Source organism: Hyperoodon ampullatus (genome assembly GCF_949752795.1).
Source record: "Hyperoodon ampullatus genome assembly, chromosome: 4".
Lineage (NCBI taxonomy): Eukaryota > Metazoa > Chordata > Mammalia > Artiodactyla > Ziphiidae > Hyperoodon > Hyperoodon ampullatus.
In genome coordinates, this window is record NC_136917.1 from 41,798,893 (window position 1) to 41,813,617 (window position 14,725).

General features: G+C 41.2%; 1 protein-coding gene across 2 annotated transcripts in view; it reads right to left on the reverse strand.

The window, feature by feature from the left end:
- Positions 1 to 14,725, reverse strand: part of ITK (IL2 inducible T cell kinase) — a gene marked incomplete at both ends in the record, with an annotated part of 64,673 nt that overhangs the window by 44,334 nt on the left and 5,614 nt on the right. The window contains one exon of one of the 2 annotated variants that reach the window (XM_079703942.1): positions 264 to 365. In XM_079703942.1, coding sequence (XP_079560068.1) covers positions 264 to 365 — 102 coding nt within the window. Of the gene's footprint in view, positions 1 to 263; positions 369 to 14,725 lie in introns of both variants that reach the window. The other variant, XM_079703941.1, reaches the window with a different exon arrangement.

Consider the following 14,725-nt stretch of genomic DNA (forward strand, 5'->3'; position numbering starts at 1 on the left):
CGAGTACTTAGGGCTTTCCTTGAGGTGGGGAAGACATGAGGGAAAGGGAAATGAAGGACAACTTTTTCAAGATTTTGTGGTTGATCTTTGTTGAATGAATGAATGCATCATCGGTTGAAAGAAAACAGCAGTTTCTTCTGGGCTTGGTCTAAGTTCTAACCCTTGACCAGAGTCATCTCTGTCCCACCTTCTTGTACAATGACTGAGCATTTTAACCATTGTCCAAGGAATGGGGAACTAGCCCCTTTCCCTGGTGCACTTACCTGAAATGGATATTTATAGTGGCATGGGATGATAATGTCACTTTTCACAATCTCGACACATTTGATTCGGGAAAGTTCAATGGAGCCCTTCAAAGTGCGCTTTTTCTGTGGGGAGAAAAAGCACACTCCATTTAAGGAAGAAGGAAGACAATATGTTTGTCCAGGCTGCTTCTAGAAATACATTACTAGATAAGATCCACTGGAAACCAACCCTCCAAATATCCAGAAGCTCCTTCTTAGCCCTCAGTGCCTGAGAAGAACACTCTGAGCAGACTTCTGGGAGAACATGTTATTTGAATCATCTTTTTGATGAAGTGACTGACTTCTGTGCATTGAGCCACTGTGCCTTATATCCCAGTTACCTTGTGACAAACAGCAGCATTTGCAGAACTTACAGCTGGGATGGGTAGTGCAATCTGTGGGAAACCACACATGTGCCAGTTTTTTTCTGCTGTGTACCTATTCATAGCCTTATTAGCGTAGTAAGTGAGCTCAGGCCTGACCTGGTTGGTGACAAATACCTTTAGTGGCACCTTTCTTTTCTATATCTGCCTTCTCTGTGTCCCTTAGTTATCCATGATCTCACAATGGCACCCCTGTAGGACATTCCTGACTCTGCTCTGTAACTATCACTTCTCCACACACCCATTAAATTTTACTGGCCCCATGTGTCATTTCCTTGGAAGCTGCTAGATGTATTCCTTGATAACTAATTCACATGATGGTCTTTCTGATTTATAACCATGTCACGTGTTACCCATTTCTAAGGGTCCTCGTCCTTGGATCCCCGGGCATGTCAGGTTGGTAGACGATCAGGGTCCATAGAAGGCTAGTTAGGGAAAAGCTTTTGGAGAGCAGGAGCCTTTCACAGGTGCCTGGAATTAGGCTTCCAATGAGAATAGAGTTTAATTCAGTTATGGAACCAGTTGCAAAACACTTCATTTTAGCTTATCCTTAAGAAAGAGGTAGCACAGATGGTGGTGAATCAGGCACAAGGTTGGAAAGGGCTAGAGACAAAGTTGGGCTCTGCTTCTAACCAGCTCTGTGACCTTGGGTCATTCATCTAACCTCCCTGGACTTCAGTTTCCACGTCTGAGAAGTGAGGATAATAATGCCTACCCTTTAAGTGTTGATTGCAGAATAAAATGGGAGTATGTAAACGAATTACCTGGCTTATGATATGTGCCCTCAATAAAGGGTACCCTCCCAATGAAAGAGGTTAAAGAAGTCCAAACTGTGGCAAGAGAGTTGTGATATATGAGGGCACTTGGTGGGTATTTGGGAAGTATGACATCATCAAATTCTCCAGAAATGAGCTCAGGCTTTACTCACCACTTTTTGATACTCAGCCTAATGGCTAGCCTTTGCTTTAGTAGCTGAGGCACAGAATTGAGATGAAAAAAAGTCAAGATGTGAGAAGTACTCTCTCTTGAATACAGGGAAGTTTTGTGGTATTTCTTTTTTTTAATTTTCTTTCTGAAAACAAATTTATTCTTTTTTTTTTTTTTTTTTGCGGTATGTGGGCCTCTCACTGTTGTGGCCTCTCCCATTGCGGAGCACAGGCTCCGGAGGCACAGGCTCAGCAGCCATGGCTCACGGGCCCAGCCGCTCCGCGGCATGTGGGATCCTCCCGGACTGGGGCACAAACCCGTGTCCCCTGCATCGGCAGGCAGACTCTCAACCACTGCGCCACCAGGGAAGCCCAAATTTATTCATTTTTGAAAGTACAAAATCTATCCATGTTCATTGTAACAAATAAAACAATATGGAGGCATGTTAAGAAAATATTTCTAGTATTTTAGTATCCTATCCTTCTCCACAACTCTGAGCTAGCCAAGGTTAACCATTTGGAATGTATTTCTCTTTCCCACACATATTTATAGAATATATAAAACAAAAATGAGCATCTCTTCCACATAGTGGTCTCCAGTGTGCTGTAATCTCAGGATGTATTAAGAGGTCAGTCTTCCCTTAAAGACCTCTGAAAACATGTGCCCTTTGGACCCAAACTCTCTTCTCATTTAGAGTCTTTCACAGCTAGAAATAAGTGTCCTGATCCTGCCCATAATCATAGTCTTTGGAATGGGTAATCTGTTTTCAAAAGCAGAAGAGCACAAGAGAGCTGTCTTCTCAAAAACCATCTGCAGCTACAGGTGATAAACAGGGAGTCTGAGCTTTGAGGTTATCTTGGTTTTCAACCTCTGTTGGGTTATTTCCTTAGTAGCGTACATGGTAAAATGCAACAGAAGGCTCATGGCAGTAACAGGACCACTCTGTTTGCAGACATTTTTGTCACTGGAACTCCTGCATTCCTGAGGGTAGAGACCAGGACATCTGTTACCATATCCCCCAAGCCTATCACAGTGGCTGGTCCACCATGGGTGCCCAGTTAGGATGATATAAACGAAGGGTGCCGAGTTGGAACGCAGCTTAAATAGTCTCAATCAGACTTAAGGCTAATGTGTTTAGCCATTCAGGAATATTTATTGAGGGCCAGCTCTGAGCCAGGTGCTGTTTTGAGTGCAGGAAATAGAGAGATGAACATGGTAGACCTTCTCATGGAGCTCTAGTCTAGTTGGGAAGGCAGACAATATATACAAGTCCTCTAAGGAGAACAGGACAGGTTGATGTGGTCAACTGGTGGTCAGGGCAGCCCTCACTGGAGACAGGGCATTTGAGAAGAGATCAGAAAGTCAAAAAAGGAGCCAGACAGAAGGTCTGGGAGAGTTAGCACTGAGGTAGAATAAACAGCAAGAGCAAAAACCCTGGGGTAGAAACATTCTGGATAAGTATCAGTTGTTAATAGCCTGGGATCATCATAATCAGGGCATCAGGTGGACGTAAACAGTAACTGGAGTCGTGACTAGGGATACAAATTCTATGTGAAGTTCTAAAGCAGTGCTAACCCACAGAAACATAATGTAAGCCATATATGGAATTTAAAATTTTCTAGTAGCCGCACTAAAAATAGCAAAAAGAAACAAGTACAATTAAGTTTAAGAACAGTATTTTGTTTAACCCAGTATTTCTAAATATTATCATATCCACGTTATCAACATAAAAAATTGAGAACTATTATGTTTTTTGTTTTTTGTTTTTTTGCAGTACATGGGTCTCTCACTGTTGTGGCCTCTCCCGTTGCGGAGCACAGGCTCCGGACGCACAGGCTCAGCAGCCATGGCTCACGGGCCCCAGCTGCTCCGCGGCATGTGGGATCTTCCCAGACCGGGGCACGAACCCGTGTCCCCTGCATTGGCAGGCGGACCCCCAACCACTGCACCACCAGGGAAGCCCGAGAGCTATTATGTTTAAGGATTAAGACTTTGTGTATTTTACAAGATATCTCAATTTGGATTCTCCACATTGCAAGTGATCAGTAGCCACACATGACTGGTGGCTACCTTATTAGACAGTGTGGCTTCAAGATTTCCAGGGAAGATTTCTCTGAACTCAGATGATCTTCTTTGACTTCTTAATATTCGTTGAGTTCCAACATGGATTTTAAGAGACTGTCAGGTGAGCCTTCGGTTGAAATGGATTTCACATTCTATCATCAAAGTTCACTCTCAGCCCCAGAGAAGTGATCAGGTTCCCCCCTCACAATGCGTCCTGCTTGGTCAGTCTCTCTGACATCCTGAGGCCAGTTCTCCTCAGATCTCCAGAGATCTGCTATGTGGTAAATAGCAGGATCAGCTGTGCCTTCCCCGAGCTGGGCAGGGGGGACAGTCGGTCAGTGAGCTAAACACAGCTTTGTCTCTGGGAAATGGTGACTGCCTGTAATCATCCCAAACAAATGCGCTATTTCTGAAAACTGCCAGCATAAAACCTTCCAAGGAAGTCACATGAAAGCCACCAGAGAAAGAGAGACACCAAGTAAAGCAGGTCCTCATTCTTCCTCGTTATTCCATCTGCATCCCTTGAGGTGAAAATCACAGAACTTCACTTGGCCTTGTCTCTTTTCTTGGCCACATTCAAAGCTGTCCTCATATTGCAAAGCTTCACCCCGGACATTTGATGTATGTCAAACACAACCTAAAAAGATGCTGATGCCCACATATTTGTACAAGGTAAGCCCGTGCAAGTGGCTTTTATATCGCCTTTCTTTTTATGTTAATGTATCCTATGAAATAGAATTTTGGATTGTGACTTTTAAAGAAGGCAGGAAAAAACAAAAGACCATAACGTTTGGGAGCATTTCCTATACTTCAGGCACTCAACAGGCCATCTCATTTAATCACAGTCCTACAGAGTATTATTCCCCCATTTTGCAGGTGAGGACATTGAGGTTCAGAGGGGCCAAGTCTCTTTATAAGTGAGCATACAAGCTCAACTCTGTGACTCCAGAGCCTGAGTGCTTAATGACTGCTTCATGGCTTTGCACCTGCCCTGACTTAAGGTAGGAGACTTTCATTCCCCAAACCCAATGCTGAACAATCAATTGCATGACCAATTTCTGTAAGCCGTGACCCAGTGGAGATTTGTTTCTGCCTCATTTGGTTGTGAAATGCTTATGTTGGATTTCAGAGCGGTAGCACAGAGCTCCCTCTTCGCTCCTATAACATTGGTGCCTTGGCTGCTCAGCTAGTCCAGCAGATACATCAGTAAGAAGCTGTGTGTCGGTTACCCACGAAAGAGGACATCTCCACCCTTCTGAAAAACAGTAGAACTTCAGCCTTCTCCTCCAGTGAGGCTGAGTGAGAGAGAAACGGAACTTTCACATCGGGCAAACCCATGTCTGCCTGACCAGCTGTGCAACCTCAGGCAATTGTCTCAACTTCTCTGTTGCCTTGTTTTTTTTTAAGTGGAAATAATAACTGTCCCTGAATCAGTGGGTTAACTTAGAGGATTTAAAAGATCTACATAAACCTACTAGCAAAAGAAAATCATTCAAATGATAAACCAACCACCCAAGTGTTACTTCCTTTCCTTTCCTTCTCCAAATGCTGCCCATAGAACAAGACCTCACTCTAGTCTTTATGTGTCCACATTTTCTTTGGGGTTTTCTTTCAGGCAAATATGTAACTGAGAACCACCATTTGGGAGGACAACATTAATATTTAACTGGTGATCCTGGTGATTTTGACATTCCGGAGTTATTTGTTTACTTTGCCAATTATTTGTAAAACCAGGGCAAAACCTTGAAAGGGGCCTGTTGCCTGGTCTTCCCACCTGTGTCACATTTGCTCTCATTTTAGCAAATGTGAGGACTTTAGCTCTCTGCTTCCCTTCCCCCTCACCCGTCAAAACCTCGCTCAAATAGTCATTCACCTAAGATTGACTTCCTGAGAGCTTAAGGCTTGATTTGTTTCACAGGAGTTTGGATTAGGACAGGTATTAGAGACTTAAACCTAGAAGGAGATTTGATAATCAAATTTCAAGCATCAACTGGGGGAGTGTTTTTCAAAGGGAACCAGTATTTTTCAAAGGGGAGCGATGCGTTTAAGACTTTCTCGGGGACTTCTCTGGTGGCGCAGTGGTTAAGAATCCACCTGCCAATGCAGGGAACACGGGTCCGAGCCCTGGTCTAGTAAGATCCCACATGCCGCGGAGCAACTGAGCCCGTGCGCCACAACTACTGAGCCTGCACTCTAGAGCCCGAGAGCCACAACTACTGAAGCCCGCGTGCCTAGAGCCCGTGCTCCACAACAAGAGAAGCCACCGCAATGAGAAGCCCACGCACCGCAACAGAGTAGCCCCCGCTCACCGCAACTAGAGAAAGCCGCACGCAGCAACAGAGACCCAACACAGCCAAAAATAATTTAAAAAAAAAAAAGGCTTTCTCGGATCACACTGTAAAAGGAGCCACATGCTGCTTTTATCAGGGTTTCTTTAAGATTAGGAAATATTTTTGATGATTTTAACCAGGCATTTTGAATATTTTGTTCATTGCTTCTTGGGGCGTGTGGTACAGCCAGCCATTGTACCAATCTGAAACGGCACAATGATGAAATTGAAATGAAACTGATATCATGGGAGGTGACACTTCAGTGACTGACTTGGGGGGTTGCTTTCGCCCACCCCTACCAGAATTCTGACTAACAGTTCTAAGATTGGTTTTAGGAGCTTTCCTGGATTCTAGTCCCATCCCCTCTGCAAAACATGCTGGAGGTAACCCACGAGTTCCCTCCCAGTCTCCCAATGCAGCTTTCTATCTTTTATGGCAAAGGGAACCCTCATGCTGAAGGGGAGACAAGCAGAAACTCGGAACTTGGAAAAGTCATGGTTGGAATCCCTGTGAGAACAAGTAATATTGGGCAAGTTGTCTCAGTTCTCTGGGCTTAGTTCTCTTAGGTCTTCTGAATCATTTAGTTCTCGGGGAGTAGGGATGCTGCTGACACCTGCAACTCAGGGTTATAATGACCTGAGCTACTTGGTACCTGATAAAGATGTGATCTCAATGGAAAAAGCAGCGTCTTCTAGAACACCAGTGTAATTTGTAATTAGCTGTTGCTGGTTCTTCCCTCTCCCAGTCCATGTTCACCTGGACCTACCCCCACTAAACTTTCAAGTTCTGGGAAGATCTGGAGCTAAGGTAGCAGGTTTCGAGGCACCTAGACTGACTTAAAGCCAGGAAACTATGATCCATCCCACACCTGCCTCCTTTTCTTTCCACAAGACCTTTTAGTCATGGCCGAACCAGTAAACTGGCTTTCCTCACCTCAGCTTTTCACACCATGGTTTACGACGAGGCTGGTTGTGCTGTGGGGAAAACACTCAAGCTTCCCTTAAAGTCCCCCATCTCATTAGTAGTAGCACCCTGACTACCTGAAAATAAAAGGATTTTACTCACCCTCTCCCTACCTCCCCACAAAAACAAAAAAACAAGAAGAAAGAAAGAAAGAAAAGATAAGAAACAGGACTATACTCTCATACAGTTTCCAGACTCAATTTGGGATCCTCTATTAAAATTATGAATGTGTTTTCTCACAAGAAGCTATTAAGAGAAGATACTCCTCGGAGTACTTCTGGGGTTTGGGAGTAGGAAGAAGAGAGACTTTCTTTTCACCTCATATCCTTCTATACTGTTTCACTATTTTACCATGAACGTGTATTTCTTTTATTGTATTTAAAAGCAGTTAACTAAAATAAATAAATAAATTTCCCTTATAGGATTTATCCTATGGAAACATTTGTTCAAAATATAAAGACGTAGGAAAATCCTTGTGGCATTATTTATTACACTGAAAAGTCTAGAGACACCTAAATATCCACCAATAGACGAACGGTCAGATTAGTTATGGTTCATCTGTCTTATGACCACTCTGTAGCCATCAACAAAGAGTAAAGCTGGTCTATACGGAGGGGAAATATATATATATATATATATATATATATATATAATGTAAAAAGTAGGTTTAGAACAATAGGTGGAGCATCATCTCATTTTTGGGAAAAGAGATAATAAAATATATATTAATATGTTCAATAATCAAAGAAATAATACAAGAAGTAACACTGCTATACTGGTTCTCCCTTGTGGATGACACTATGGAAGACTTTTGCAGGGTAAGTTATATATTATTATAATATTTGAAGATTTTGCCATGAGCATGTAAATTTACTAAGCAGAAAAATAAAAATACTATTTTAAAGCAGTCACACATTTTAAAAACACCACACTGTAATACGGGTTTGGCAGATGACTATGGGAGAAGGCCAAGTGGTACACATCAAATGCTGGGTGTGCAAAATGACGCAGCTCTTTGCTTTTATAACCTCATGACCCCTTTAGCAGTCAGTGGCAGCCAGGCAGCACCTGCCACCTGCTCTTCTGTATCCATGGAGGTTCAAGTTCATGACATCTCCTCTCCTGCTCTCCTTGAGTGCTAGTCATTTTCTTTATAGATTAATAAACAGCTCTGTGTGCTTTTATGTGGTGTATTTGTCTTAGAGGTGACGCAACGATTGAGGAATAATTCCAGCCTCATTCTTCTTAGCAATGATATTAGTGATCTTAGCCTTAAAAAAGCATTGTTCATTTAAATTTGCTTACAAAAGTGGGTAGAGAGAAAAGGACTTAATGTGGAAATTAAGAGCAAGAACTAAGTGGTACAGAGTAGACCCTGAAGGTGTCCTGCACATTTTCTCTCTCAGCATCTCTGGTCTTTGAATGCTCTTTCAAAGCCCTCCTTCTTTCCAATATAGGGCATATTAGATTTCGAATGAGTTTGAAAGAATGTATTTTTGAATCTACCTTTCGAGCACTGGCGATTCAGTAGCCATAGTATATAAATGGATAACAACTTCATTAGATTTCAGGAAATAACTACTTGCATAGAGATGATGTTCAATTGATTATTTGTTACTTGGTTGATTGAGGGAACAGCAGCTAGGACCAAGTGTGTAGCAAAAAGTAATATTTGTGGACTCCATGACAAAACTCTTAATAGAAATGATTTGAAAAAGGCATCTAGAATGATTGGCAAGTGGATAACAATTTCTTGACAACGTAGAGGTAAGTTAAAACTAGCCTGCCCAAAGGTTTTAGCTAAAAGATAAAGAGCTCCTACAAATTATTAAGGTAGATACTAACAACATTATAGAAAGATGGGCAAAAGGGATCTAAACTGCTCTTAAACATATGAAAAGATGCTCACTGACTATAATAATAGACGTGTAAATAAATTTTACTGATATACCATTTTTTAAGTCTGTCAGACTTGCAAAGATCAAAACGTATGATAATACTGTTGGTGAGGTTTTGAGAAAACAAGAATTTTACACGTGGCCCTGGAGAATGTTGATGGGTACGACTTCCGTGGAGAATAATTAGGTCATGTTCAGCAAAATAACAGATGCTAATATCCTTTGACACAGCAATCCCACTTCTACAAATGTTTTCTATAGACTACAGCTTCCCAGCCTTGGCACTATTAACATTTTGGGCTGAATAAATCTTTGCTGTGAGTTTGTCCTGTGCATTGTAGGATACTTAACATCCAACATCCTGGCTCTACCCACCAAAGCCAATAGCACCTCCTTCCCCAGTTATGACAACGAAAAATTTCCAGACATTGCCAATGGTGGGCAATATTGCCCCTGGTTAAGACATATTCATACATATAGAAAGTGAGATACCTATAAGGTTATTCATTCCTCATTGTTTGTAATGACAAAAAAATTGGAAACAGACTAAATGTCCATCAAGATGGTTTTTTTATCCATACAACAAAAAATTATGCAACCCCCCCCAAAAAAGAAAAGAATAAAGAAGCCCCTTGCATATCAGTATGGATTGATCTTCAAGAAGTATTGCTAATCAACCAAAAGAAAAGTTAGGAAGTGTATGTAGCATATGCTACCATTGTATAAAAAGGAGGGAAAGAAGAAAGTTTATTTGTATGTATATATATATGCATAAAGAATCATTGGAAGAGCTGATAAGTTGATTATGTTGGTTGCTTTCAGGCAAGGAAGCAGTGTGGGATCAAACTACAACGAGTCCCTAATCCTAAGGTAAGTTGTTGCTTTTGTACTTACAGCCGCTGTTGTGACCTTGGGCAAATTGCTTAACTTCCCTGTGTCTCGATTGCTTCCTCTCTAAAACAGAATTTGACTTTTATCTTCTTCAAAGAATTGTGAGGATAAATGAGAAAAATCCATAGGAATGTGTTCAGTCCTCTCCTTGTGGTTATTGTTGCAGGCTGCTCTTGTTGATGTTGTTGTTGTGTTGTCATTCAGGTAGGCCCGCTGAGCTAACAGGAGCATTCCTACTGGTCCCCACTCAGGACTTCATTAGACAGTGTTGGAAACTCACCAATGAGTCCTTGCCCCAACTCTCCCTTCTCAGTCCCCATGGCTTCTATTACAAGACTTCTCAGACCCAAACAAGCCTAGATCTGAAAGTATCCATTGTAGAACACTTAATTCTAACTTTAATATTTGTCCCAGATGTCTGACCTAAGAAAAGGTACTTAGCCTTTCCAAGCCTCTGTTTTTCTCATCAATACAATGGGGATAACAATAGGACCTACTGCATGTGGTTATTGTGAATTTTTTTTTTTTTTTTTTTTTTTTTTTTTTGCTGTACGCGGGCTTCTCACTGTTGCGGCCTCTCCCGTTGCGGAGCACAGGCTCTGGACGCGCAGGCTCAGCGGCCATGGCTCACGGGCCCAGCTGCTCCGTGGCACGTGGGACCTTCCCGGACCGGGGCACGAACCCGTGTCCCTTGCATCGGCAGGCGGACTCTCAACCACTGCGCCACCAGGGAAGCCCATATTGTGAATATTTTTGATACGATACATGTAAAGCTCTTAATCTGGTGCCCTGAAACACAGCAAGGACTCATTAGGTATTGGCTCATATTATTCTAAATTTTATGTTACATTTGAAATGACTGCCTTCTTTTTTAGGCTGCATTCTTGGGTTCATGGCTGGATTTTGATAACATGGTTTTTTATCAGCCATACAATTATTAACCTTCTCTTAGCTGTATTACTTCCTGGAAAGATTTCCATATTTAACTAATCTCCATGTCTATTTGTGAATTCCTGATATCATTGGCAGTGAGATACAATCACATAGTTTCCACTTCTTTTGAGCTGGTGGGGTCTTTAGAGATCATTCAATCCAACTTTTTATGTTAGAGATGAGGCTTCAAGGTGAAATGACTTTCTAAACTAGCTGTTATCTTTTCATTTCTACTATTCAATTTACAGCCTGGGGAGACCGAGGTCATAGAATTGGAAGCACCTTGGTGATTATTGCAGGTCAAGGGTAAGGCCAAGAGGGTAGGGTTCTGGGCAGCCTCCTTGTTCTCTCTTCAACTAGAACACTTCTTCTGCTTCACATATGGGAATGGGAATAACACGTGTAATTTTATACTAAAAGGGGGCTCCAGGCTTTAAAAAGTTGGAAAACTTTGATCTAGTCTAATCACTTGATAGTATGGACAAGATAACCAAATCCCAGATAGAAGAAGGACTTGACCAAGGTCACCCAGATTAATCAGTACCAGGTCCCCATTCTGTTAAGCTGCTGGGTTGTTGCTTTCTCACCTTATCTCACTTTTCTAGAATTACAGTCTGCTTGAGACTTTCAGGCCCTGAGGCCCTGTCTAAAGTTAGAGCTGACCTCTACAGAGCAGTCAAAAATGGCTTATGTTATACCTTTCTGTATTTCATTTGCTTCCTGATAAAGAGACTTGATGATCTAACCCAAAGAGCTCATTCACGTGAACCTTTCAGACCCCCTAAGATGATCATCTAGGGAGACGAATATTTTGCAGAGTAGGAGGCTTTTTGGCACCCCTTCAATCCTACTATGTAGGGTGGGTTCATCTACATATACATAAGACTGATTTTAAATCAAATTATCTTGCCCATGTATAAAATATTATATTTTTGTCCTTTCTCTCACTATAACATTTAAAACCTATCAAAATAGTATTAGATATTTGAAGATCACCACAACAATGGGATTCTTTTGTTTTCTTATTAGTTTCTTCTTAGAAACATAATCTTCTCCAATGATTCTGGTAACTATTGGTGGCCCCATGCATTGCTTCAATCTCTTTGGAAGATTATGTAGCAACAAACGGTAGAGATCAGAAAATGCTATCCCGTGACACAGTTATCCCACATAACTCTATCCTAAAGAGCCGATTTTAAAAAGCAGAAAGTTCTATATTAGGTATACTGTTATTTTTCAGCATTTTCACTACACCTGAAATCAACCCTAATGTCAAACAATAGATGATAGATAAGTTCGTCGATGTGTTCAGTACAGAAAATAGATAAGTACATCTCTGACATGAACCACTTGATTATTTAAAAAATCATATATTTGAGAAAATGATTACTTTGGAGTACATGAATGGAAATGTATCTACAAAAGAATAATGGAAAAAGAATAAATGGAAAAATATAAAATTGTCATGCATTATGATTATAACTACACGAAATTTATGTCTGCATGAGAGTAAAGATCATTCTCACAGAGGCAGTAAATTGATGTTTTTAGACAAAAGGGTTTTGGAGAACAATTGGGTGTAATTGTTTCATTAATTTTTTTAACAGTGTGGAGGTGTGAAGGTTCACTGCTCTGTCTCTGGAGATTAATTGTGGATTTAACTGGATTCTAACTTGTTTTCAGTCTTTGCTGTTAAAGGCCACCCGAGCTCAGTGTGAGTCTGAGGTCCTCAGTGTTGGTACACCAGGTGCTTTTCCACCAAAGCGTGGAGTGAGTCTAGACCAAGGATGAGTCTAGACCAAGTATCCCTGGAAGAGGGATGCTGTAAGCTATAAGAAAGGGGCTCTTGAACTCTGAGTGTTCAATTGTCTGTTCCTAACACAGGCCAAGGCTTTTTCTACCTTGAGGCTTCGTATTGGCAGTTCCTTTTGCCTGGAATGCTCTCCTCCATTTCTTAACTTGACTGGCTCTTTCTCATCCTTCAAGGTTTACCCTGGTTAGAAATTTCTTCTCTGACCACTCTTCCCACTCAGCCCCAGCAACTACTTAGTTTTTCCATAGAACCTACTGCAGTCTGTATCTGCTCCCTATATTTATATACTTGCTTGTTGTCTGTTTCCCCCACTAGTATGTAAGCATGAGGTCAGACACCTTGTCTCTATTACTTACCACTGTATTCCTAGTCTCTAACATGACACCCTGCACATAGTAGGTGCTCAGGAAATTTTGCTGAACAAATGAGTAAATCTATATATATCAGAATAGAAACAGTTCCCTGATACAGTGTTAAGTTAATAATAATAATAATAGTAATAAAGCTTTGGTACAAATATATGTCATTTTAGAGAGAAAAGTCTTGTATTTGAATTTTTTATAATATGCAGGTATAATTCTGTGACTTTTGAATATCAAAAAAAGGAAAATATAATGAGAAGTCTACTTATAAATAACTCTAGGTTAGTGGGAATTATATGGCAACATAAGAGTTTGGATCAGGTTCTTATTCCATTAAAATACTGACAACTTTCACTGAATTTCAAGGAACTGAATTTTCTGTGCATGGGAAACCATGTCAGACCTTCCATTCCCTCCTCTGGATCACTTTAAGTGAGGCTCCTGGGTCTTGTGAAGGCAAACCCAGACGAACCTCTCAATGAAAATTATGTCCTGGAAGATAGACTATTTTCTGTAGGCCTAAAAACTCATTTATGAGTGGAAGAATTTACTACTAGTTAGTTAGGGAAATGGGGGTATGAGGACTACTATTTGGGCCTTGAAAATGTGAGAAGAGCTTTAAACTCATTTTCCATAGGGTCCATTTCTGAGTTTGAGATAAAGATATCATATATTACATGAACCTCATGGTTTAAGAAACTAAGCTCTTGTGCTTTCCAGTGAAACCTTTCTTCCAGACTGAGTCAGGAACTAAGCCCTCACACTATGGTCTTACCCTGTGGCCTATTTTTACTGCAGAAACTGATTAATGGATGTACTAGACCCTGAGCAGTAGGAATTGAATCTAATTTTAACTTGGGAGTATTTGCCTCTAAAACAAGAATTCTCTATCCAATGGCTATCTCCATAAAACATCAGCATCACATCAGACAAGTAAAAATCAATTCACAAAGAAATGCCATTAATGCAGACATCAAAACCGCACATTCTTGGCTTTGAGTGGCCTGAACTGCAAAGTACTTTGCTTTGGATTCTTACTTTTCTTTGCCTGATTAGGCAAGGCCCACATTTTTAGCTCCCAGATACTCTTCTGAATTCAATTTGAGTTATGTGACCTTCATTCATTCCCTGGATATTTACTGACCACCTACTATGTGCCCAGCACTGTACTAGAGGTTACAGGGATGAGCAAGGCAGTCAGTCGCTCATGGAAGTGACCTTCCAGTGGACGTAAGACAGAAAATGAACAGGGAAGCACATCAATAAACCCAATAAATAAGTGCAGATATTGATTACTGAAGTGTCTATGGACTTTAAAAGAAAAGAAAAAGAAAAAGGATTCCGGGAAAATACTTGAAGAGTTGGGAAACAATAAAGAACCAACCCTACAGAAATCTGGGTTGTTCCAGACAGTGGGAACAGCTAATGCAAAGACCCTGCCCTTGCAGGACCTAAAAGTGAGCGCCCCCTTAAGTGTATCTCACCCTAGTCCTTCTCCTGTACAGAGGCCCTAGAGGCGGGCATGGCTTGGAGTGTTCAAGGTTCAGAAAGAAGTCAGATATGATGGATGAAGGGATCGGAATAAATGAATCTGAAAGGCAGGTAGGGACCATGGGTGAAGAGTCTTGTAGGCCATAGTTGAGGATTAACTTAAATACTCTAAACAGTCACGGAGGGCTTTAAAGTAGGGCATAATATCTGATTTCTCATTTTAAAAGTCTATTCTAGGTGTTGCATGGCTAGTAGATTGTAGGAAGCCTTGAGTGTCAGTGGGAGCTGAGCTGGAAGGCAACTCAGTCATGTAGGAATGAAGTGGAGAGAGATCACGAGTGGTGAAAGTCTCAAGCAAAAGTGCTCGGGTAGCTCTGAGAATATTA